We start from the raw sequence: 23994 nt of genomic DNA, 5'->3' as shown, positions 1-23994 counted from the left end.
GATTTTGGGGGGTGCAGGGGTTGGGGGGCACAGGGGGTCTGGCGGGGGCGCAGGGGTTGTGGGGGGCACAAGAGTTTTGGAGGGGCACAGGGATTTGGGGGGACGCAGGGGGCCTGGGGGGGGCACGGGGTGTCTGGTGGGGGCACAGGAGTTTTGGAGGGGCACAGGGGTTTGGGGGGATGCAGGGATTTTGGAGGGGCACAGGGATTTGGGGGGGCACAGGGGGTCTGGCAGGGGCACAGGGATTTTGGGGGGATCAGGGATTTGGGGGGGGGCACAGGGATTTGGGGGGGATGCAGGGATTTGGGGGGCACAGGGATTTTGGAGGGGCACAGGGATTTGGGGGGATGCAGGGATTTTGGAGGGGCACAGGGATTTGGGGGGGCACAGGGATTTTGGGGGATGCAGGGATTTGGGGGGCACAGGGATTTAGGGGGCACAGGGATTTGGGGGGGATCAGGGATTTGGGGGGGCACAGGGATTTGGGGGGGATGCAGGGATTTGGGGGGCACAGGGATTTTGGAGGGGCACAGGGATTTGGGGGGATGCAGGGATTTTGGAGGGGCACAGGGATTTGGGGGGGCACAGGGATTTTGGGGGATGCAGGGATTTGGGGGGCACAGGGATTTAGGGGGCACAGGGATTTGGGGGGATCAGGGATTTGGGGGGGGCACAGGGATTTGGGGGGGATGCAGGGATTTGGGGGGCACAGGGATTTTGGAGGGGCACAGGGATTTGGGTGGATGCAGGGATTTTGGAGGGGCACAGGGATTTGGGGGGGGCACAGGGATTTGGGGGATGCAGGGATTTTGGAGGGGCACAGGGATTTGGGTGGATGCAGGGATTTTGGAGGGGCACAGGGATTTGGCGGGGCACAGGGATTTGGGGGGATGCAGGGATTTGGGGGGGCACAGGGATTTAGGGGGCACAGGGATTTGGGGGGATGCAGGGATTTGGGGGGCACAGGGATTTGGGGGGGCACAGGGGGTCTGGCGGGGGCACAGGGATTTTGGGGGGATCAGGGATTTGGGGGGCACAGGGATTTGGGGGGAGCAGGGGGTCTGGGGGGGGCGCGGGGGGGGGGTCAGGGTGCCCGGTGCCCCCGGCCCCCCCCGACGCCCCGCTCCCCCCGCAGTGGTGTGCCCCCTGCCCTGCATGAACGGGGGCCAGTGCAGCTCCCGCTCCCACTGCCTCTGCCCCCCCCGCCTTCACCGGCCGCTTCTGCCAAGTGCCGGCGGGGCGCCCGGGGGGGCCCCCCCCCCCCGCCCCCCCCCGCGCCCCCCGACGCCCCCCCCCGAGCCCCCCCCGGGGGCCAAAGTCGCCGTTTACGCCGTCCAGGTCATCGCCGACGGCCCCGGCGCTGCTGCTGCCCCCCCCGACCCCCCCCTCCGGGGGAACCCACGGGGGGGGGCACGGGGGGGGGCACGTCAGCCACGCCACCTTCGTCGTGCCCCTGGGGCCCGGGCACCACTCGGCTGAAGGTATCGGGGGGCTGGGGGGGGCACGGGGGGGGGGCACGGGGCTGGGGGGGGACACGGGGCTGGGGGGGGACGGGGCTGGGGGGCGGCACGGGGGGGGGCACGGGGCTGGGGGACACACAGGGCTGGGGGGGGCGCGGGGGGGGGCACGGCGGGGACACGGGGCTGGGGGGGGACACGGGGGGGGGGGGCACGGGGCTGGGGGGGGGCACGGGGTGGGGGGCCCGTACCGGGGAGCTGGGGGTCCCGGTGCTGGGGGGGCACCGGGGTCCCGGCGTGCTCGTTCCCAGGGGTCCCACGTCAGGGGGTCTGGGGGTGCCCGTGCGGGGGAGGGGGGGGGGGGCGGGGGGGGGTCCTACCTATGGTCGGGGTCCCGGGGGTGCCCATTTGTGGGGGTGTCGCTGGGGGGTGTCTGGGGGTGCCCATACTGGGGGTCTCGGGGGTCCCCCCATCGCCAGGGTCTCAGGAATCCTGGGGCGCCCGTCCTGGGGGTCCCGGGGGTTCCCCCCCCCACACCCACTCCCAGGGTCCCGGGGGTGCTGGGGCGCCCGTGCCGGGGGTCCCGGGGGTGCCGAGGTGCCGGTGCCCCCCCCCAGTGCAGGTGCCGCCGCCCGCTGGTGAACGTGCGGGTCCACCACCCCCCCCGAGGCCTCGGTGCAGGTTCATCGCATCGACCCCCGCCCCCCCGAGGGAGCCCCCCGCGGCCCCGGGCTGCTGCTGGCCCACCCGGCGCAGCCCCCCGCCGGCAGCAAGCCCCCCGCGCCCCCCCCGGCCCCACACCCACAACCCCCTCGGCCGCTGCTTCCAGGAGACCCTGCCCAAGCAGTCGGTGTGGGGGGGTCCGGGGGGGGTCGTGGGGTGTGAGGGGGACACGGGCTGAGGGGGGGGGGGTCGTGGGGTGCGGGGGGGGGGGGGACACACGCTTTGCACGAGGAGCAGACGTTGCAGGAGGTGCCGGGGGGACGCGGGTCATTGGGGGATGCTGGGGGAGTATTTGGGGGTGCTGGGGGGGGGGGGTGTTTGGGGGTGCTGACACCTTGACCCCCCCCCAGTGCGGCAGCAACCCCCTGCCGGGGCTGACCAGCAGGAGGACTGCTGCGGCAGCATCGGCACCGCCTGGGGACAGAGCAAGTGCCACAAGTGTCCCCACCTGCAGTGTGAGTGGGGGTCCCGTGTCCCCCCCCCCCCCCCAGGGACCCGGGACCCCCACCCTGGGGGGACGCAGGCGCCCGAGTGTGACCGTGCGGGGTGTTGCAGACACGGGGGTGCAGAAGACGGGCCCCGTCCGGGGGGAGCACGGGGGGGACTGTCCCCAGGGCTACAAGCGCCTCAACAGCAGCCACTGCCAAGGTAGGGCACGCGAGCGTGCAACAGGCGTGCAACGGGCGTGCGAGGGGGTGCGGGGAGCGTGGAAGCGGAGTTGAGCATGTTTGTGCGTGGCGGGGGGGGGGGGCAGGCCAAGCGCGTGCGTGCAGGGGGGCCACGTGTGCACCGCGGGGCCACGCGCGGGATACACGCAGAAAAACCGCACGTGTGCGTGCGCAGGGGAAGTGCACGGGGCCGGGAGGCGTGCGTGCACCAGGGCGTCACACGTAGGGACGCGTGGGTGCGCGCACGGGGACGCGCGCAGTGTCGCGCATGTGCGCGCACAGCGGGTACGCGGGCGAGGCCGCGCACGGGCCACGCGTGTGTGTGCACGGGCCACGCGTGTGCACGTGCAGGACCGCGTGTGTGCATGCACAGGGGTCGTGCACGCGCACGTATATGGGATATGCATGTGTGGGGGTCACGGGCGTGCATGCGCGGGGCACAGGCGTGGGGGTGTCACGCGTGCGCGCGTACAGGACCCCACGTGTACGTGTGCAGGACCGTGGGTGTGCACGCACAGGGCCGCATGTGTGTGCACGCATGGGGTTGTGCACGTACGTGGGATACGCGTGCGTGGGGGTCGCGGGCGTGCACGCGCGGGGCACGGGCGTGGGGAGGGTCACGCGTGCGCGCACAGGACCACGCGTGTGCACGCGCAGGACCGCGTGTGCGCGTACAGGGGTCGCGTGTGCGCGTGCAGGGGTCGCGTGTGCGCACGCGCAGGGGTCGCGCGCGGGCCGTGCAGGCGCACGTACGTGGGATACGCGTGCGTGGGGGTCGCGGGCGTGCACGCGCGGGGCACGGGCCTTGGGGGGGGTCACGCGTGCGCGCGCCCACGCGTGTGCGGGGCGCTGACGCGGCTGCCGCAGACATCAACGAGTGCGCCATGCAGGGCGTCTGCCAGCACGGCGACTGCCTCAACACCCAGGGCAGCTTCCGCTGCGCCTGCAAAGCCGGGCACGTGCTGGGGCCCTCCCGCAGCCAGTGCCTGCGTACGTGGGGCTGGGGGGGGGGGTCCCGGGGGTCCGGGAGGAGGGACGGTGGGGGATTCCGTGGGATGCCTTGGAGGGCGGCCGTGGGGGGAGGGGGGGGGGGCTGGGGGAGTCCCAGGGGTCCTGGACAGGGCCTGGGGGTGTCTGTGGGAGGGTTTGGGGGGGGGTCTATGAGGGTCTGGGGGGCTGCCGGGGTACCCTGGGGGGGTCTATGAAGGATCTATGGGGCTCTGGGGGGTCCATGGGGTGTCTGCGGGGGGTCCTAGGGGTCCTGGACAGGGTCTGAGGGTGTCAGTGGGAGGGTTTGGGGGGGTCTATGAGGGTCTGGGGGGGTGCCAGGGGTACCCTGGGGGGGTTTATGTGGCATCTACAGGGCTCTGGGGAGTCCCAGGGGTCTAGGGAGGGGCATTGGGGGGGTCTGTGGGAGGGTCTGGGGGGGGCTGGGGGCTGCCCAGGGGGTCCTGGAGGGGCATTGGGGGGCTCTGTGGGAGGGTTTGGGAAGTCTGTGAGAGACTGGGGGGCTGCCGGGGTACCCTGGGGGGGTCTATGTGGGATCTGTGGGGCTCTGGGGGGTCCATGGGGGCTGGGAGGGGGGGTCCTAGGGGTCCTGGACAGGGTCTGGGGGTGCCCGTGGGAGGGTTTGGGGGGGTCTATGAGGATCTGGGGGGGTGCCAGGGGTACCCTGGGGGGGTTTATGTGGCATCTGCAGGGCTCTGGGGGGTCCCAGGGGTCTAGGGAGGGGCATTGGGGGGGGTCTGTGGGAGGGTCTGGGGGGGCTGGGGGCTGCCCAGGGGGTCTTGGAGGGGCATTGGGGTGCTCTGTGGGAGGGTTTGGGAAGTCTGTGAGAGACTGGGGGGCTGCCGGGGTACCCTGGGGGGGTCTATGTGGGATCTATGGGGCTCTGGGGCGTCCATGGGGGCTGGGAGGGGTGTCCTAGGGGTCCTGGACAGGGCCTGGGGATGTCTGTGGGAGGGGTTGGGGGGGGTCTATGAGGGTCTGGGGGGGTGCCAGGGGTACCCTGGGGGGGTTTATGTGGCATCTACAGGGCTCTGGGGGGTCCCAGGGGTCTAGGGAGGGGCATTGGGGGGGTCTGGGGACTGCCTGGGTGTCCTGGAGGGGCATTGGGGGGCTCCGTGGGAGGGTCTGGAGGGGTCCTGGACAGGGCCTGGGGGGGTCTGGGGAGTCTATGAGGGACTGGGGGGCTGCCGGGGTACCCTGGGGGGGTCTATGTGGGATCTATGGGGCTCTGGGGGGTCCATGGGGGCTGGAAGGGGGGTCCTAGGGGTCCTGGACAGGGTCTGGGGGTGCCCGTGGGAGGGTTTGGGGGGGTCTATGAGGGTCTGGGGGGGTGCCAGGGGTACCCTGGGGGGGTCTATGTGGCATCTTTGGGTTCTGGGGGGTCCCAGGGGTCCGGGAGGGGGCGTAGGGGGGCTTTGGGAGGGTCTGGGGGGGTCCCAGGGCTCCGGGACAGGGTCAAGGGAGGGTCCACGGGAGGCTCTGGGGGGGTCTTACGAGGGCCTGGGGAGGTCTCTGGGGGTCTGGGGGGGCGCCGCCCGGGCGGCGGGGGGGGTGCCGTGGGGTTTTGGGGTGCGTGACCGTCCCCCCGCAGCGGAGAAGGGGGAGGAGAGGGGTCTCTGCTTCCGGCTGGTGTCGGGGGCCCAGCAGTGCCAGCACCCCCTGCCCACCCGCCTGACGCGCCAGACCTGCTGCTGCAGCGTGGGCAAGGCCTGGGGGGGCCGCTGCGAGCGCTGCCCCGCCGACGGCACCGGTATGGGGGGGCCCTGGGGGGGGGGGCACCCCCACAGGGTCCCCCATCTTTGGGGGGTGGGGAGGGATGTGGGGGCAGGGGATGTGGGGCGGGGAGGGGGTCCCTATCTTTGGGGTGGGGGTCCCCATTTTTTGGGGGGGTCCCCATTTTTGGGGGGGGTCCCCATTTTTGGGGTGGGGGGGGGATGCCGGGTCAGGGTTCCCATCTTGGGGGGGGGGGGGGTTAGGGTACCATGGGGGGGCTGTGGGATGGAGGGACCCATTTTTGGGGGGATGCTGGGTCAGGATCCCAGCTGGGTTTGGGGAGGGGGGCAGCACAGCCCTCCTCCCCCCCCCCCCGCCCCCCCAGCACTCACCGACCCCCCCCCCCCAGCCGCCTTCAAGGCCATCTGCCCGGCGGGGAAGGGGTACCACGTCCTGACCTCCCACCAGACCCTCACCATCCAGGGCGAGAGCGACTTCACCCTCCACATCCACCCCGACGGGGCCCCCGAGCGGCCCCCCCGGCCCCCCCCCGCCCGCCCCCAGCCCCGCGCCCCCCGACGCGCCCCCGCCCCCAGGTTGGTCACCCCCAACTCCTCCGTGTCCCCTCGGGGTCTCCCCCCGCTCCCCTGGGGTCCCTTGTGTGTGTGTCCCCCCCCCCAGGTCCTCATGACCCCCCTGTGCCCCCCCCCCGTGTCCCCTGGGGTCCCCCGTGTCCCCCCGTGACCCCGTATGTTCCTCCATGACCCCCCCAACCATGTCCCCTGGGGTCCCTTGTCCCCCCCGCCATGTTCCTGTCATTCCCCCCCATGTCCCCTGGGGTCCCTTGTGTCCCCCCCCCCATGTCCCTGTCCCCCCCCCATGTCCCTGTGCCCCCCCCATGTCCCTGGGGTCCCTTGTCCCCCCCATGTCCCCCGGGGTCCCCTGTGTGTGTCACCCCCCCCCCCCCATGCTCCCTCATGTCTGTGTGTCCCCGTCCCCCCCATCCATCACCCCCTGTGGACCCCGTACCCCCCCGGGGTCCCCCATGTCCCTCCGTGACCCCACGTTGTGTCCCCCCCTCCCACGGGGGGGCCCATTTGGGGTCTCACCGCCCCCTTCCCCCACAGCCGTGACCCCCCCGGCCATGGTGAGTGTGGGGGGACGGGGGGGGCAATGGGGAGAGCTTGGGGGGGGGGGAACAGGGACATTGGGGAGGGGGGGAGAGGGGATGGGCAGGATGGGGGGGGGGCTGGGGGGGGCAGAGGGGACTAGGGGGGCCGGGGGGTGGACACGGGGGGGGCTGGGGGGACATGGGGGAGCCGGGGGGGGGAACGACACGGGGGGAGCAGAGGGGACAGCAGTGTCCCCCCCAGCTCCCGGATTTCTGGACCCACTCGGAGGAGCAGGGCCTGGAGCAGCCCCCGGGGAGCACCGACCCCCCCCGGTACCCCGGTAAGTTTGGGGGGGGACACGGACACATGGGGACACGCAGAGGGAGGGGGACGGGACAGGGACGGGCAGAGGATGGGACACGGGTGGGGACGGGGATGGGACACGCGGGGACAGGGATGGGACACGCGTGGGGACATGGAAAGGGATGGGACACGCGTGGGGACAGGGAAAGGGATGGGACACGCGTGGGGACAGGGTGGGACATGTGTGGGAATGGGACATGTGGAGTCGGGGACAGGGACGGGGTGGGACACGCATGGGGACCGGGATGGGACACGTGTGGGGACAGGGATAGGGACAGGGATGGGACACATGTGGGGACAGGGACAGGACACACATGGGGACAGGGATGGGACACGCGTGGGGACAGGCTGGGATACGTGTGGGGATAGGGATGGGACAGGGACGGGGACAGGATGGGACACGGATGGGGATGGGGACAGGGATGGGGTGGGACACGCGTGGGGACAGGGATGGGATGTGTGGGGACAGGGATAGGGACAGGGATGGGACACGTGGGGACCGGGATGGGATGTGTGGGGACAGGGATAGGGACAGGGATGGGACACATGTGGGGACAGGGATGGGACACACATGGGGACAGGCTGGGATACGTGTGGGGATAGGGATGGGACAGAGGTGGGACACACAGAGACAAGAGGGGACACACATGGGGACAGGGATGGGACAGGGATGGGACACGCATGGGGACAGGCTGGGATACATGTGGGGATAGGGATGGGACAGGGATGGGGACAGGATGGGACACGGATGGGGACGGGGACAGGGACGGGGTGGGACACGCGTGGGGACAGGGATGGGATGTGTGGGGACAGGGATAGGGACAGGGATGGGACACACAGGGACAGGAGGGGACACATATGGGGACAGGGATGGGGACAGGGATGGGGACAGGATGGGACACGCGTGGGGACAGGGATGGGATGGGGACAGGATGGGACACGGATGAGGACGGGGACAGGGACAGGGATGGGACAGGGATGGGGCCGGGGACAGGAGGGGACGCGCACGGGATGGAGGTGGGATGGGGACGGGGACACCGGGGGGGGGGACACCCACACAGACCCCGCGGCCCCACCCGCGGCGTGTCCCCCCCAGAGGTGGTCGCCCGTCCCACCACGGCCGTCGTCTGGCGGGTGGTGGCCGAGCAGCACACGCGCAGCGCCGCCGAGATCGCCCCCACCCAGGTCACCGGTGAGGGACCCCAGACCCTCCTGGGAGCCCCCTTGAGACCCTGGGGCCCCCCCAATCCCTCTGGGACCCCCCCCGACCCCTCTAAGCCCCTCAGATCTCCCTGGAACACCCCTGGGACCCCCCTACGCCCCCCCAACCTCCCCTGGGACCCCCCTGAGACCCCCTTGGGACCCCTCCATCATCCTGGGACCCCCAGACCTCCCTGGAACATCCCTGGGATCCCCCTCTAAGCCCCCCAAACCTCCCCTGGGGCCCCTCCTGGGACTCCTGTTGAGACCCTGGGACCCCCCCAATCCCTCTGGGACCCCCCCCCCAACTCCCCTAAGCCCCTCAGATCTCCCTGGGACCCCCTCTAAGCCCCCCCCAACCTCCCCTGAGACCCCCCTGGGACACCCTTGGGACCCCTCAATTGTCCTGGGACCCCCAGGCCTCCCCGGAACATCCCTGGGACCCCATCTAAGCCCCCCAAACCTTCCCTGGGACCCCCCCCCCGGGGACTCTCCTGAGACTCCTGTTGAGACCCTGGGACCCCCCCCCCCAATCCCTCTGGGACCACCCCCCCCCCCCAACTCCCCTAAGCCCCTCAGATCTCCCTGGGACCCCCTCTAAGCCCCCCAAACCTCCCCTGGAACCCCCCTGAGACCCTCCTGGGACCCCCCAGAACCCCCCTGAGTCCCCCAGACCTCCCTGGGACCCCCTCTAACACCCCTAAAGCTCCCCTGGGCCCCCTTGGGACCCCCTGACCCCCCCTGTCCCCCGTCCCCGTCCCCCCCAGAGACGGACGAGTGCAAACTGAACCGCAACATCTGCGGCCCCGGGGAGTGTGTGATGGGGCCGGGGGGGTACAGCTGCCTCTGCTACCCGGGGTACCGCTGGCACCCCCAGCGCCGCTACTGCACCGGTACGGGGGGGCTGGGGGGGTCCTGCCTGCACCCCGACTGCTGCTGCACCAGTATGGGGGGGCTGGGGGGGTCCTGCCTGCACCCCGAGTGCTGCTGCACCAGTACGGGGGGGGCTGGGGGGGCTGTGTGCACCCCCAGTGCTGCTGTGGGTGATATTCAGCCTCACTGCATGGCTGCACACGCGTGTGCATGGGGGAACACAGCTGCACACGCGTGTGCACGGTGCAGGACAGGTCATTGTGAGTACGCGTGCGTGCATGGGGGAACACGGCTGCACACGTGCATGCGTGGGGGGTCACAACTGCACGCGTGTGTGCGCGGTGCAGGACAGGTCATTGTGAGTACATGCACGTGTGCATGGGGGAACACGGCTGCACACACGCATACACGGGGGGTCACAACCGCACACGCGCGGGCGCATATGACCGCACGCCTGTGCCCAGCAGGCCACAACCGCACACGCGTGTGCCTGGCGCAGCACGTCTCGCCGTGCACGGGGAGGGGCGTCTGTGTGTGTGCGTGTCACGCCTTCACACGCGTGTGCCCCCGCGCAGACGTGAACGAGTGCGAGGCGGAGCCGTGCGGCGCCGGCCGTGGCGTCTGCATGAACACGGGCGGCTCCTACAACTGTCACTGTCACCGCGGGTTCCAGCTCAGCCTGCACAAGGGCGTGCGATCCTGCGCCGGTGAGCGGCCGGGGACGCGGCACGGGGGCGCGGGGACACAGGACGTGGGACACGGGGACGTGGGGTCACAGGACATGGGGACGTGGGACACGGGGACGTGGGGACACAGGGATGTGGGGTCACAGGACATGGGGACGTGGGACACGGGGACGTGGGGACACGGGGATGTGAGGTCACAGGACATGGGGACGTGGGACATGGGGACATGGGGATGTGGGGTCACAGGACATGGGGATGTAGGACATGGGGATGTGGGGACACGGGGACATGGGGACACAGAACATGGGGACGTGGGGATACAGGACATGGGGATGTGGGACACAGGGATGTGGGGACATGGGGACATGGGATCACACAGGACATGGGGACGTGGGACACGGGGACGTGGGGACACGGGGACATGGGGACGTGGAACACGGGGACGTGGGGTCACAGGACATGAGGACATGGGACATGGGGGCATGGGGTCACAGGGTCACAGGACATGGGGACGTGGGACACAGGGACGTGGGGACACGGGGACATGGGGACACAGGACATGGGGACGTGAGACACGGGGATGTGGGACACGGGGATGTGGGGACACGGGGACGTGGGGACACAGGACATGGGGATGTGGGACACAGGGATGTGGGGACATGGGGTCACAGGACATGGGATGTGGGACACGGGGACATGGGGACACAGGACATGGGGACGTGGGACACGGGGACATGGGGACACGGGGACATGGGGTCTCAGGGTCACAGGACGCGGGGATGTGGGGCACAAGGACATGACACGGGGACGTGGGGTCACAGGACATGGGGACGTGGGACATGGGGACACGGGGACGTGGTGTCGCAGGGTCACAGGACGTGGGGATGTGGGGCACGAGGACATGGGGACAAGGAGACGTGGGGATATGGGACACGGGGATATGGGGCATGGGGATGGGGGACGTGGCCCGGGGACGTGGGGGCATGGGGAAGGGGCAGGGGACAAGGGACACGGGTGGTGGGTGGGGGAGATGGGACAGGGATGGGGACACGGGACAGGATTGGGGACACGGGACAAGGTTGGGGGCATGGGACGGGGTTTGGGGACATGCGACAAGGTTGGGGACAGGATGAGGTTGGGGACACGGGAGAGGGTTTGGGGACACAGGACAGGGTTTGGGGACATGGGACGAGGTTGGGGACACGTGACAAGGTTGGGGACAGGATGAGGTTGGGGACACGGGGCAGGGCTTGGGGACACGGGACGAGGTTAGGGACGCAGGACAGGGTTGGGGGTGCAGGGCACGGTTTGGGGACATGGGACGAGGTTGGGGGACACAGGTTGAGGTTGGGGACAGGATGAGTTTGGGGACACAGGAAAGGGTTGGGGATGCAGGGCAGGGTTTGGGGACACTGGATGAGGTTGGGGGAAACGGGATGAGGTTTGGGGACATGGGACGAGGTTGGGAACACGGGACAGGGTTTGGGGACACGGGATGAGGTTGAGGACGGGATGAGGTTGGGGACGCAGGGCAGGGTTTGGGGACACGGGACGAGGTTGGGGACATGGGATGAGGTTTGGGGACATGGGACGAGGTTGGGGACACAGGGCAAGGTTGGGAATGCAGGGCAGGGTTTGGGGTCATGGGATGAGGTTGGGGACAGGGGACAGGGTTTGGGGACACGGGACGAGGTTGAGGACGGGATGAGTTTGGGGACATGGGACGAGGTTGGGGACACGGGACGAGGTTGGGGACATGGGATGAGGCTGGGGACACGGGATGAGTTTGGGGACATGAGACAGGGGCTGGGGACACGGGATGAGGTTGAGGACAGGATGAGGTTGGGGACGCAGGGCAGGGTTTGGGGACACGGGATGAGGTTGGGGGACATGGGACGAGGTTGAGGACGGGATGAGGTTGGGGACGCAGGGCAGGGTTTGGGGACACTGGATGAGGTTGGGGGACACGGGACGAGGTTGGGGACACGGGACAAGGTTGGGGACATTGGATGAGGCTGGGGACATGGGACAGGGTTTGGGGACACGGGATGAGGTTGGGGACATGGGATGAGGCTGGGGACACGGGATGAGGTTGGGGACGCAGGGCAGGGTTTGGGGACACTGGATGAGGTTGGGGGACACGGGACGAGGTTGGGGACACGGGACAAGGTTGGGGACATTGGATGAGGCTGGGGACATGGGACAGGGTTTGGGGACACGGGATGAGGTTGGGGACATGGGATGAGGCTGGGGACACGGGATGAGTTTGGGGACATGGGACAGGGTTTGGGGACATGGGACGAGGTTGGGGACACGGGACGAGGTTGGGGACACGGGATGAGGTTGAGGATGGGACGAGGTTTGGGACACAGGACGAGGTTGGGGACATGGGACGAGATTGGGGACATGGGATGAGGTTGAGGATGGGATGAGGTTGGGGACACAGGACGAGGTTGGGGACATGGGATGAGGTTGAGGACGGGATGAGGTTGGGGACACAGGGCAGGGTTTGGGGACATTGGATGAGGCTGGGGACATGGGACAGGGTTTGGGGACACGGGATGAGGTTGGGGACATGGGATGAGGCTGGGGACACGGGATGAGGTTGGGGACGCAGGGCAGGGTTTGGGGACACTGGATGAGGTTGGGGGACACGGGACGAGGTTGGGGACACGGGACAAGGTTGGGGACATTGGATGAGGCTGGGGACATGGGACAGGGTTTGGGGACACGGGATGAGGTTGGGGACATGGGATGAGGCTGGGGACACGGGATGAGTTTGGGGACATGGGACAGGGTTTGGGGACACGGGACGAGGTTGGGGACACGGGACGAGGTTGGGGACACGGGATGAGGTTGAGGACGGGACGAGGTTGGGGACACGGGACGAGGTTGGGGACATGGGACGAGGTTGGGGACACGGGACGAGATTGGGGACATGGGATGAGGTTGAGGATGGGATGAGGTTGGGGACACGGGACGAGGTTGGGGACACGACCGCGTGTCCGCAGACATCGACGAGTGCGCCAAGGCGGACATCTGCGGGGACGGTGGCACCTGCGCCAACGTCCCCGGCCACTACAAGTGCGAGTGCCACCCGGGCTACCGGCGCAAGAGCTCGAGGCAGCCCCTCTGCGAAGGTGACCCCCCCGCGGCGATGACCCCCCGGGACGGGGTGCCGCGGGGTCTCCCCGTGCGTGTCTGTGTGTCCCTGACCTGTCCCCCCCGTGTCCCCCCCCCAGACATCAACGAGTGCCTGGACGTGGGGACGTGTCCCGAGGGCAAATGCGAGAACCAGCCCGGGGGGTTCCTCTGCAGCCCCTGCCCCCCCGGCTTCCGCGGCCACAACGGCGCCTGCATCGGTGCGGACCCCCCCCCGGGGACCCCCCCACCCCAGGACCCCCTGCCCTGGGACCCCCTCCTTGGGGATCCCCCATCCTGGGACCCCCTGCCCTGGGACCCCCTCCTTGGGGACCCCCTGCCCTGGGACCCCCCCCGTTAGGGAACCCCCGGGGACCCCCTGCCCTGGGACCCCCTCCTTGGGGAACCCCTCGGTGACCCCCATCCCTGGGACCCCCTCCTAGGGACCCCCCCCGGGGAGCCCCTGCCCTGAGGACTCCCTACTCCAGGACCCCCATCCCTGGGAGCCCCCCCCCCCCCTTGGGGACCTTCCCCCAGGGTCCCCCAACCCCAGGACCCCCTGCCCTGGGACCCCCCCCCTTTAGGGAACCCCCGGGGACCCCCATCCCTGGGACCCCCTCCTTGGGGAACCCCTCGGGGAGCCCCATCCCTGGGACCCCCTCCTAGGGACCCCCCCCGGGAATCCCCTGCCCTGAGGACCCCCTACTCCAGGACCCCCATCCCTGGGAGCCCCCCCCTTGGGGACCCCCCAACCCAGGACCCCCTGCCCTGGGACCCCCCTCCCCAGAGACCCCAATACCCATGTGCCCCCACCTTGGGGACCCCAGGATCTGTGCCCCCACCCCCGGGATCCCCTCCCCTGAGGACCCCCTTGCCCTGGGACTCCCCCCCAACCCCCCCTCCACCCTGGGGTCCCCAATATCTCTGTTCCCCCACGCCGGGGACCCCCAGACGTGAACGAGTGCGAGGCGGGGGGGCTCTGCCCCAGCGGGGTCTGCGTCAACACCCCCGGCTCCTTCAAGTGCCAGTGCCCCCCCGGGCTGCAGCCCGCCAGGGACCCACCCCGCTGCGAAGGTGCCCCCCCCCCCCCGGGATCTATAGGGGATGGGGGCTACAGGGGGGCTGGGGGGGTATAGAGGGGGCTGGGGGCTTACCTGGGGGCTGGGGGTGCACCCCACCGGGAACACACCCTGCTGGGAAATGTGCCCCCCCCCAGGTCTATAGGGGCTGGGGGGGTATATGGGGGGTTGGGGGTGTTGGGGGTATAGGGGGGGTAGGGGGTATATGGGGGGCTGGGGGGTTTTGTGGGGTCTGGGGGGGTACATGGGTCTGGGGGGGTATGTGGGGTCTGGGGGGTCTGGGGGCTATATGGGGGTATATGGGGTCTGGGGGGCTTTTGTGGGGTCTGGGGGCTATATGGGGATATATGGGGTCTGGGGGGGTTTGTGGGGTCTGGGGGTGTATATGGGTCTGGGGGGTTATATGAGGGTCTGGGGGGTCTGGGGGCTATATGGGGGTATATGGGGTCTGAGGGGGGGTGTGGGGTCTGGGGGGGGTATATGGGTCTGGGGGGTATAAGGGGTTTGGGGCTATATGGTGTTGGGGGGGTATATGGGTCCGGGGGGATATATGGGGGTCTGCAGGGTTTTTTGTGGGGTCTGGGGGGGTTATGTGGGTCTGGGGGGGGTCTGGGGGGGTTTGGGGGTATATGGGTCTGGGGGTACATAGGTGGGGGGGGTATATGGGTCCCGGGGGGTAAATGGGTCGGGGTCTGTACATGGGGGGGGCACTGCCTAGTGCTCCCCCCCCACCCCAGACATCGACGAGTGTGAGTTCGCGGCGGCGTGCGTGGGGGGCGAGTGTGTGAACACGCCGGGCTCCTACCGCTGCCTCTGCCGGCCCGGCTACGCCCTGGTGCACGGCCGCAAGTGCCAAGGTGAGCTCTCGCACGCGCGTGTGCAAGGGCCCTGCGCCCCCCCCCCCCAAGCGTGCAACAGCCCCCGGCAAAACTCTTGCACGGCTTGAGCTGCGTCACGCTGCGGCGTGTGCACCCCCTGTGCGACGGAGCGTGCAAAACTCCCCTCGCGCGCGTGCGAGGGCCCCGGGGGGGGGGGCTGGGCGTGCAAAGGCTCTTTGCACGAGCGGGTGTGCGTCGCACGGTGCTGTGTGTCAGGGCTGGCGGGCTGAGGGAGCGCGAGTGGCCTCGCGGTCCGTACCGGGGCCCCTTGCACGACCGTACGTCGCACGACGGTGCGTGCAAGAGCCCCTCGCGCGACCCCGCCTTGCACGACAACGTGCGCGTGCGCCCCTCGCGCGACTGCGTATCGCACGACGGCACGTGCAACGTCCCTTGCACGACCGCTCGTCGCACGATGACGCCCGGTCGACCCCGTCCGTCCCCTTGCGTGCGAGATTGGAGGGGGGGGGGGGGGTTGGGTGTACGTGTGCCCCACGTGCGCGTGCCTTGCACGAGGGTCGTGCGAGGCCGGCGGCTCCCGCAGACATCGACGAGTGTGCGCTGGACGCGGGGCTCTGTGCCCCCCACGGCGCCTGCACCAACCTGGAGGGCTCCTTCGCCTGCCTCTGCCCCCCCGGCTTCAGCCCCTCGCCTGACCGCCGCAGCTGCCAGGGTGGGCACGAGGGGAGGGGGCACCGGGGGGGTCCCTGGGGGTGCCCAAGGGGTCATATGGGCCCTGGGGGGGGGTCCCTGGGGGTCTCCAGGGGGTTACAGGGCCTCTGGCGGAGTCCCTGGGGGGGTCCCTGGGATTACAGGGGCTCTGGGGGGTCCCTGGGGGTACCCAAGGGGTCATATGGGCTCTGGGGGGGGGTCCCTGGGGGTCTCCAGGGGGTTATAGGGGCTCTGGGGGATCCCTGGGGGTCTGGGGGTGTCCAGGGGGTTATAGGGTCTCGGGGGGGGGGGGGTCCCTGGGATTACAGGGGCTCTGGGGGGGTCCCTGGGGGTGCCCAAGGGGTCATATGGGCCCTGAGGGGGGGTCCCTGGGGGTCTCCAGGGGGTTATAGGGGCTCTGGGGGATCCCTGGGGGTCTGGGGGTGTCCAGGGGTTTATAGGGTCTCGGGGGGGGGGGGGTGTTCCCTAGGATTACAGGGGCGCTGGGGGGGTCCCTGGGGGTGCCCAAGGGGTCATATGGGCCCTGGGGGGGGGGGTCCCTGGGGGTCTCCAGGGGGTTACAGGGCCTCTGGCGGAGTCCCTGGGGGGGGTCCCTGGGATTACAGGGGCTCTGGGGGGGTCCCTGGGGGTGCCCAAGGGGTCATATGGGCTCTGGGGGGGGGTCCCTGGGGGTCTCCAGGGGGTTATAGGGGCTCTAGGGGGATCCCTGGCCGGGGGTCTCTGGGGGTACCCAGGAGGTTATAGGGTCTTGGGGGGGGTCCCTGGGGGGGGTCGCTGGGGTTACAGGAGCTCTGGGGGGGGGTCCCTGGGGGTCTCCAGGGGGTTACAGGGCCTCTGGGGCAGTCCCTGGGGGGGGGTCCTTGGGGGTCTGGGGGTGCCCAGGGGGTTATATGGGTACTGAGGGGGGTCTCTGGGGGTCCCAAGGGGTTACAGGGGCTCTGGGGGGTCCCTGGGGGGTTCCTGGATTTCCAGGGGTTCCCAAGGTGTCTTATGGATTCTGGGGGGTCCTGGGGGTCCCCGAGGGGTCATATGGGCTCTGGGGGGGGTCCCTGGGGGTCTCCAGGGGGTTATAGGGGCTCTGGGGAATCCCTGGCCAGGGGTCTCTGGGGGTACCCAGGAGGTTATAGGGTCTTGGGGGGGGTCCCTGGGGGGGTCGCTGGGGTTACAGGAGCTCTGGGGGGGGGGGGCCCTGGGGGTCTCCAGGGGGTTACAGGGCCTCTGGGGCAGTCCCTGGGGGGGGGGTCCCTGGGGGTCTGGGGGTGCCCAGGGGGTTATATGGGTTCTGAGTGGGGCCTCTGGGGGTCCCAAGGGGTTACAGGGGCTCTGGGGGGTCCCTGGGGGGTTCCTGGATTTCCAGGGGTTCCCAAGGTGTCTTATGGGTTCTGGGGGGTCCTGGGGGTCCCCGAGGGGTCATATGGGCTCTGGGGGGTCCCTGGGGGGTTCCTGGATTTCCAGGGGTTCCCAAGGTGTCTTATGGGTTCTGGGGGTCCCCGAGGGGTCATATGGGCTCTGGGGGGTCTCTGAGGGGGTCCCTGGGTGTCCAGAGGTCCCCAAGGGGTCACAGGGGTTCGGGGGGGGCCCTGGGGGTCCCCGAGGGGTCATATGGGCTCGGGGGGGGGCCGCGGGGCCGGCGGCAGCGGGGCTGACGGGGGTCTCAGCGCGGGAGCCCCCAGCCCCTCGGAAGGAGTGTTACCTCAACTTCGACGACTCCGTCTTCTGCGACTCGGTGCTGGGCACCAACGTGACGCGGGGGGAGTGCTGCTGCTCGCTGGGGGCCGGCTGGGGGGACCACTGCGAGGTGTACCCCTGCCCCCTCCCCTCCTCCGGTACGGGGGACCCCCGCCAGGGCTGGCCCCAGCTCCTGCCCCTGCTTGGGGGGACGGGGGGGGCTCTGGGATGGGGCTGGGGGGGCTGCGGTGGGCATGGGGGGGCTCTGGGATGGGGCTGGGGGTCCCCAGCGAGGGGTACCCCAGCCCTGTCCCCTCTTTGGGGGGTCTAGGATGGGGCTGGGGGGGGCTGCAATGGGTATGGGGGGGCTCTAGGGTGGGGCTGGGGGTCCCCAGTGAGGGGTACACCAGCCCCAGCCCCTCCTGGGATGGGTCTGGGGGGGACTTCGGGGTCCTGGGGGGCTCTAGGGTGGGGCTGGGGGTCCCCAGCGAGGGGTACCCCAGCCCTGTCCTCTCCCTGGGGGGTCCTGGGGGGTCTAGGATGGGGCTGGGGGGGCTGCAATGGGTATGGGGGGGCTCTAGGGTGGGGCTGGGGGTCCCCAGCGAGGGGTACCCCAGCCCTGTCCCCTCTTTGGGGGGTCTAGGATGGGGCTGGGGGGGCTGCGGTGGGCATGGGGGGGGCTCTGGGATGGGGCTGGGGGTCCCCAGCGAGGGGTACCCCAGCCCTGTCCCCTCTTTGGGGGGTCTAGGATGGGGCTGGGGGGGCTGCGGTGGGCATGGGGGGGCTCTGGGATGGGGCTGGGGGTCCCCAGCGAGGGGTACCCCAGCCCTGTCCCCTCTTTGGGGGGTCTAGGATGGGGCTGGGGGGGCTGCAATGGGTATGGGGGGGCTCTAGGGTGGGGCTAGGGGTCCCTAGCGAGGGGTGCCCCAGCCCCTCCTGGGATGGGTCTGGGGGGGACTTTGGGGTCCTGGGGGGCTCTGGGATGGGGTTGGGGGTCCCCAGTGAGGGGTACCCCAGCCCTGTCCTCTCCCTGGGGGGTCCTGGGGGGTCTAGGATGGGGCTGGGGGGGCTGCAATGGGTATGGGGGGGCTCTAGGGTGGGGCTGGGGGTCCCCAGTGAGGGGTACACCAGCCCCAGCCCCTCCTGGGATGGGTCTGGGGGGGACTTCGGGGTCCTGGGGGGCTCTGGGATGGGGTTGGGGGTCCCCAGTGAGGTGTACCCCAGCCCTGTCCCCTCTTTGTGGGGTCTAGGATGGGGCTGGGGGGGCTGCAATGGGTACGGGGGGGCTCTAGGGTGGGACTGGGGGTCCCCAGCGAGGGGTACCCCAGCCCTGTCCCCTCTTTGGGGGGGCTCTAGGATGGGCCCCAGCGATGAGGACCCTTAGGGGGTCCGGGGGTCCGCGTGGGCTGAGGGAGGGGGCTCCCCACCCCACCCCCGGGCCCGCTCTGGGGGTGGGGACCCCCCGGTGTGGTTTGGGGGTACAGGACCCCCCCCCCTCCACTGACACCCCCCCCCCAGCCGAGTTCCTGGCCCTCTGCCCCGACGGGAAGGGCTTCATCCAGGACGACAACGGCCTCGACTACGGGGTCCCCGCGCACCGGGGTGAGCCCCCCCGTGCCCCCCCCCCCCCCACCACGTCCCCGTGTCTCTGCCCACCCCCCCATCCCGCTGGGGTCCCCCGTGTCCCCAACCTCCCCATTAGGGACCCCCATTCCCCCCCTCTCTGCGCTCCGGGCTCCCCGTCCCCTTGGGGGTCCCCCTGGGGGGGGGAATCCCTGTCTCTGACCGCCCCCCCCGGCCCCCCCAAGACATCGACGAGTGCGGGCTCTTCGGGTCGGAGATCTGCAAGGAGGGAAAATGCGTGAACACGCAGCCGGGCTACGAGTGCTACTGCAAGCAGGGCTTCGACTACGACAGCGGGCTGCTGCAGTGCCTGGGTGCGGGACTGGGGGGGCGAGGGGGGGCGAGGGGGAATAATGGGGGCTATGGGGGGCGGTGGGGAGTGATGGGGGGCGATGGGGAGTGATGGGAGGCAATGGGGAATAATGGGGGCAATGGGGGGCGGTGGGGAGTGATGGGGGGCGATGGGAGGCAATGGGGGGCAATGGGAGGCAATGGGGAGTGATGGGGGGCTATGGGGGTCGGTGGGGAGTGATGCGGGGCGATGGGGGGCGATGGGAGGCAATGGGGAGTGATGAGGAACTATGGGGAGTGATGGGGGGCTATGGGGAGTGATAGGGGGCAATGGGGAATAATGGGGGCAATGGGGGACGGTGGGGAGTGATGGGGGGCGATGGGAGGCAATGGGGAGTGATGGGGGGCAATGGGGAGTGATGGGGGGCTATGGGGGGCGGTGGGGAGTGATGGGGGGCGATGGGGGGCGATGGGAGGCAATGGGGAATAATGGGGGCAATGGGGGGCGGTGGGGAGTGATGGGGGGCGATGGGAGGCAATGGGGGGCAATGGGAGGCAATGGGGAGTGATGGGGGGCTATGGGGGTCGGTGGGGAGTGATGCGGGGCGATGGGGGGCGATGGGAGGCAATGGGGAGTGATGAGGAACTATGGGGAGTGATGGGGGGCTATGGGGAGTGATAGGGGGCAATGGGGAATAATGGGGGCAATGGGGGACGGTGGGGAGTGATGGGGGGCGATGGGAGGCAATGGGGAGTGATGGGGGGCAATGGGGAGTGATGGGGGGCTATGGGGGGCGGTGGGGAGTGATGGGGGGCGATGGGGGGCGATGGGAGGCAATGGGGAATAATGGGGGCAATGGGGGGCGGTGGGGAGTGATGGGGGGCGATGGGAGGCAATGGGGGGCAATGGGAGGCAATGGGGAGTGATGGGGGGCGATGGGGAGTGATGGGGGGCAATGGGGGGCGGTGGGGAGCGATGGGGGTCGATGGGGGGCGATGGGAGGCAATGGGGAATAATGGGGGCAATGGGGGGCGGTGGGGAGTGATGGGGGGCGATGGGAGGCAATGGGGGGCAATGGGAGGCAATGGGGAGTGATGGGGGGCGATGGGGAGTGATGGGGGGCAATGGGGGGCGGTGGGGAGCGATGGGGGGCGATGGGGGGCGATGGGAGGCAATGGGGAATAATGGGGGCAATGGGGGGCGGTGGGGAGTGATGGGGGGCAATGGGAGGCAATGGGGAGTGATGGGGGGCAATGGGGAGTGATGGGGGGCTATGGGGGGCGGTGGGGAGTGATGGGGGGCGATGGGGGGCGATGGGAGGCAATGGGGAATAATGGGGGCAATGGGGGGCGGTGGGGAGTGATGGGGGGCGATGGGAGGCAATGGGGGGCAATGGGAGGCAATGGGGAGTGATGGGGGGCGATGGGGAGTGATGGGGGGCAATGGGGGGCGGTGGGGAGTGATGGGGGTCGATGGGGGGCGATGGGAGGCAATGGGGAATAATGGGGGCTATGGGGGGCGGTGGGGAGTGATGGGGGGCTATAGGGAGTGATGGGGGGCAATGGGGAATAATGGGGGGCAATGGGGGCTATGGGGGGCTATGGGGAGTGATGGGGGGCTATGGGGGCTATGGGGGGCTATAGGGAGTGATGGGGGGCTATGGGGAGTGATGGGGGGCGATTGGGGGCGATGGGGACCGAGGGGGAGTGTTGGGGGGCTATGGGGGGCAATGGGGGCTATGGGGAGTGATGGGGGGCTATGGGGAGTGGTGGGGGGCTATGGGGAATAATGGGGGGCAATGGGAGCTATGGGGAGCAATGGGGAGTGATGGGGGGCGAGGGGGGGCGAGGGGGAGTGATGGGAGGCAATGGGGAATAATGGGGGCAATGGGGGGCGGTGCGGAGTGATGGGGGGCGATGGGAGGCAATGGGGGGCAATGGGGAGTGATGGGGGGCTATGGGGAGTGATGGGGGGCGGTGGGGAGTGATGGGGGTCGATGGGAGGCAATGGGGGGCAATGGGGAGTGATGGGGGGCGATGGGGAGTGATGGGGGGCGATGGGAGGCAATGGGGAATAATGGGGGCAATGGGGGGCGGTGGGGAGTGATGGGGGGCGATGGGGAGTGATGGGGGGCTATGGGGAATAATGGGAGGCAATGGGGGCTATGGGGGGCTATGGGGAGTGATGGGGGCTATGGGGAATAATGGGGGCAATGGGGGGCGCTGGGGAGTGATGGGGGGCAATGGGAGGCAATGGGGAGTGATGGGGGGCTATGGGAGGCAATGGGGAATAATGGGGGCAATGGGGGCGGTGGGGAGTGATGGGGGGCAGTGGGGAGTGATGGGGGGCTATGTGGAATAATGGGAGGCAATGGGGGCTATGGGGGGCAATGGGGAGTGATGGGGGGCTATGGGGAGTGATGGGGGCAATGGGAGGCTCATGGGGGGGCAATGAGGGGCAATGGGGAGTGATGGGGGGCGATGGGGAGCGAGGGGGAGTGATGGGGGGCTATGGGGGGCAATGGGGGGCAGTGGGGGCTATGGGGGGCTATGGGGAGTGATGGAGGGCAATGGAAGGCAATGGGGAATAATGGGGGCAATGGGAGGCAATGGGGGCAGTGGGGAGTAATGGGGGGCTATGGGGAGTGGTGGGGGGCTATGGGGAATAATGGGAGGCAATGGGGGCAATGGGGAGTGATGGGGGGCGAGGGGGGGCGAGGGAGGGCGAGGGGGAGTGATGGGGGGCGATGGGGGGCGATGGGGGCAATGGGGAATAATGGGGACAATAGGAGGCAATGGGGGGCAGTGGGGAGTGATGGGGGCTATGGGGAATAATGGGGTGCAATGGGGGCAATGGGGAGTAATGGGGGGCAATGGAGGGCTATGGGGGGCAATGGGGGGCAATGGGGGGCAATGGGGGGCTATAGGGAGTGAAGGGGGGCAATGGAAGGCAATGGGGGGCAATGGGGGCAATGGGGAGTGATGGGGGGCAATGGGAGGCAATAGGGGGCAATGGGGGGCTATGGAGGGTATGGGGGGCGAATGGGGGGCTATGGGAGGCAATGGGGAATAATGGGGGCAATGGGGGGCGCTGGGGGGGGTCCCCACGAGCCACCTCCCCCCCAGACGTGGACGAGTGCCTGGACGAGTCGAACTGCGTGGACGGGGCGTGCGAGAACACGCGCGGCTCCTTCCGCTGCACGTGCCCCCCCGGCGCCCGCTACCACCCCCTGCAGCGCCGCTGCCTGCCCCCCCCCGACACCGGTCAGCACCCGCGGGCGCGGGGGCGTGCGAGGGGTCTGGGGGCGTGCGAGGGCCGTGCGAGGGCGCGGGGCGGCGTGCGAGGGCCGCGTGAGGAGCGTGCGAGGGGGCGTGGGGGGCGTGCGAGGGGTGCGCAAAGGCCGTGCGAGGCACCCGAGTTTGCGCGAGCCCTCGTGCAAGGCCCCACGTGAGCTGTGCGAGCCCCTGTGCGAGGCGCGTGACCCTCGTGCGAGCCCCGTGCGAGGCACATGAGTCCCGTGCGAGGCACGTGCGAGGCACGTGATCCTTGTGCGAGGCCCGGTGCGAGGCGTGTAACCCTCGTGTGAGCCCCTGTGCGAGGCACGAGCCCCGTGCGAGGCACGTGCAAGGCACGTGACCCTCGTGTGGGCCCCGTGCGCAGCACGTGATCCTTGTGGGAGCCCCATGTGCAGCACGTGACCCTCATGTGAGCCCCCATGCGAGGCATGAGCCCCGTGCAAGGCGCGTGACCCTCGTGCGAGGCCCCACACGAGGCACATGAGACGCGTGACCCTCGTGCGAGCCCCATGCGAGGCGCGTGACCCTCATGCAAGCCCCGTGCGAGGCACATGAGTCCCGTGCGAGGCACGTGTGAGGCATGTGATCGTTGTGCGAGGCCTGGTGCGAGGCGTGTGACCCTCGTGCGAGCCCCGTGCGAGGCACATGAGTCCCGTGCGAGGCACGTGTGAGGCATGTGATCGTTGTGCGAGGCCTGGTGCGAGGCGTGTGACCCTCGTGCGAGCCCCGTGCGAGGCACATGCAAGGCACGTGACCCTCGTGTGGGCCCCGTGCGCAGCACGTGAACCTCGTGCGAGCCCCATGTGCAGCACATGACCCTCATGTGAGCCCCCACGCGAGGCACGAGCCCCGGTGCGAGGCGCGTGACCCTCGTGCGAGCCCCCCCACGAGGCACATAGGAGGCGCGTGACCCTCGCGCGAGCCCCGTGCGAGGCGCGTGACCCTCGTGCGAGGCCCGGTGCGAGCCCCCGTGCCCCCGCAGAGCGCGCCCCCCCCCGAGCGGCCCCCCCCGGAGCGGCGGGACGTGTGCTGGCAGCGGCGGGGCGAGGAGGGGGTGTGCGGGGCGCCCCTCGGGGGGGGCCCCCTCTCCCTGGAGGAGTGCTGCTGCCGGGGGGGGGCCGGCTGGGGGCACCACTGCCGGCCCTGCCCCCCCCCGCCCCCCAGGTGACCCGGGGGGGGGGGACACAACCCGGGGGGGGGGGGGGTCCTGGGGGATTTGGGGGGCGGCCCTATGGGGTACGGGGGGGGGCCTATGGGGGGACACTATGGGGTATGGGGGGGGCTATGGGGGGGGGCCTATGGGATGGGATTTGGGGGGGCCCTATGGGGTATGAGGGGCCTTATGGGGGGACCCTATAGTGTACGTGGGGGTCCTATGGGGTATGTGGGGGGCCTGTGGGATTTGGGGGGCCCTATGGGGTACAGGGGGGCCTATGGGGGGACCCTATGGGCTATGAAGGGGCCTATGGGATTTGGGGGGCCCTATGGGGTATGGGGGGGCTCTGTGGGGTTTGGGGGGGCCTTATGGGGGGACCCTATGGT

General features: G+C 69.9%; 1 protein-coding gene across 1 annotated transcript; it reads left to right on the top strand.

The window, feature by feature from the left end:
- Nucleotides 1-1135: 1135 nt before the first annotated feature.
- LTBP3 (latent transforming growth factor beta binding protein 3) lies at nucleotides 1136-23611 on the top strand (the record flags this gene model as incomplete). The annotated part of the gene is given in 30 exon segments (XM_049790995.1): nucleotides 1136-1197; nucleotides 1199-1286; nucleotides 1289-1376; nucleotides 1426-1481; nucleotides 2075-2088; nucleotides 2090-2116; nucleotides 2118-2194; nucleotides 2232-2307; nucleotides 2531-2558; nucleotides 2561-2635; nucleotides 2736-2828; nucleotides 3716-3838; nucleotides 5448-5606; nucleotides 5979-6165; nucleotides 6697-6716; nucleotides 6943-7021; nucleotides 8141-8146; nucleotides 8148-8236; nucleotides 9012-9137; nucleotides 9693-9824; nucleotides 12815-12943; nucleotides 13046-13165; nucleotides 13896-14018; nucleotides 14761-14880; nucleotides 15446-15574; nucleotides 17232-17399; nucleotides 18760-18843; nucleotides 19050-19178; nucleotides 22282-22493; nucleotides 23435-23611. Coding segments are annotated over 30 exon segments (2976 nt in total), but the record flags the coding sequence as incomplete, so codon positions are not given.
- Between the last annotated feature and the right edge of the window lie 383 nt (nucleotides 23612-23994).

Source organism: Accipiter gentilis, chromosome 33 (assembly GCF_929443795.1).
Source record: "Accipiter gentilis chromosome 33, bAccGen1.1, whole genome shotgun sequence".
Lineage (NCBI taxonomy): Eukaryota > Metazoa > Chordata > Aves > Accipitriformes > Accipitridae > Astur > Astur gentilis.
Note: the sequence above shows the minus strand (reverse complement) of the source record. Positions and strands in the feature narration are given on the sequence as shown.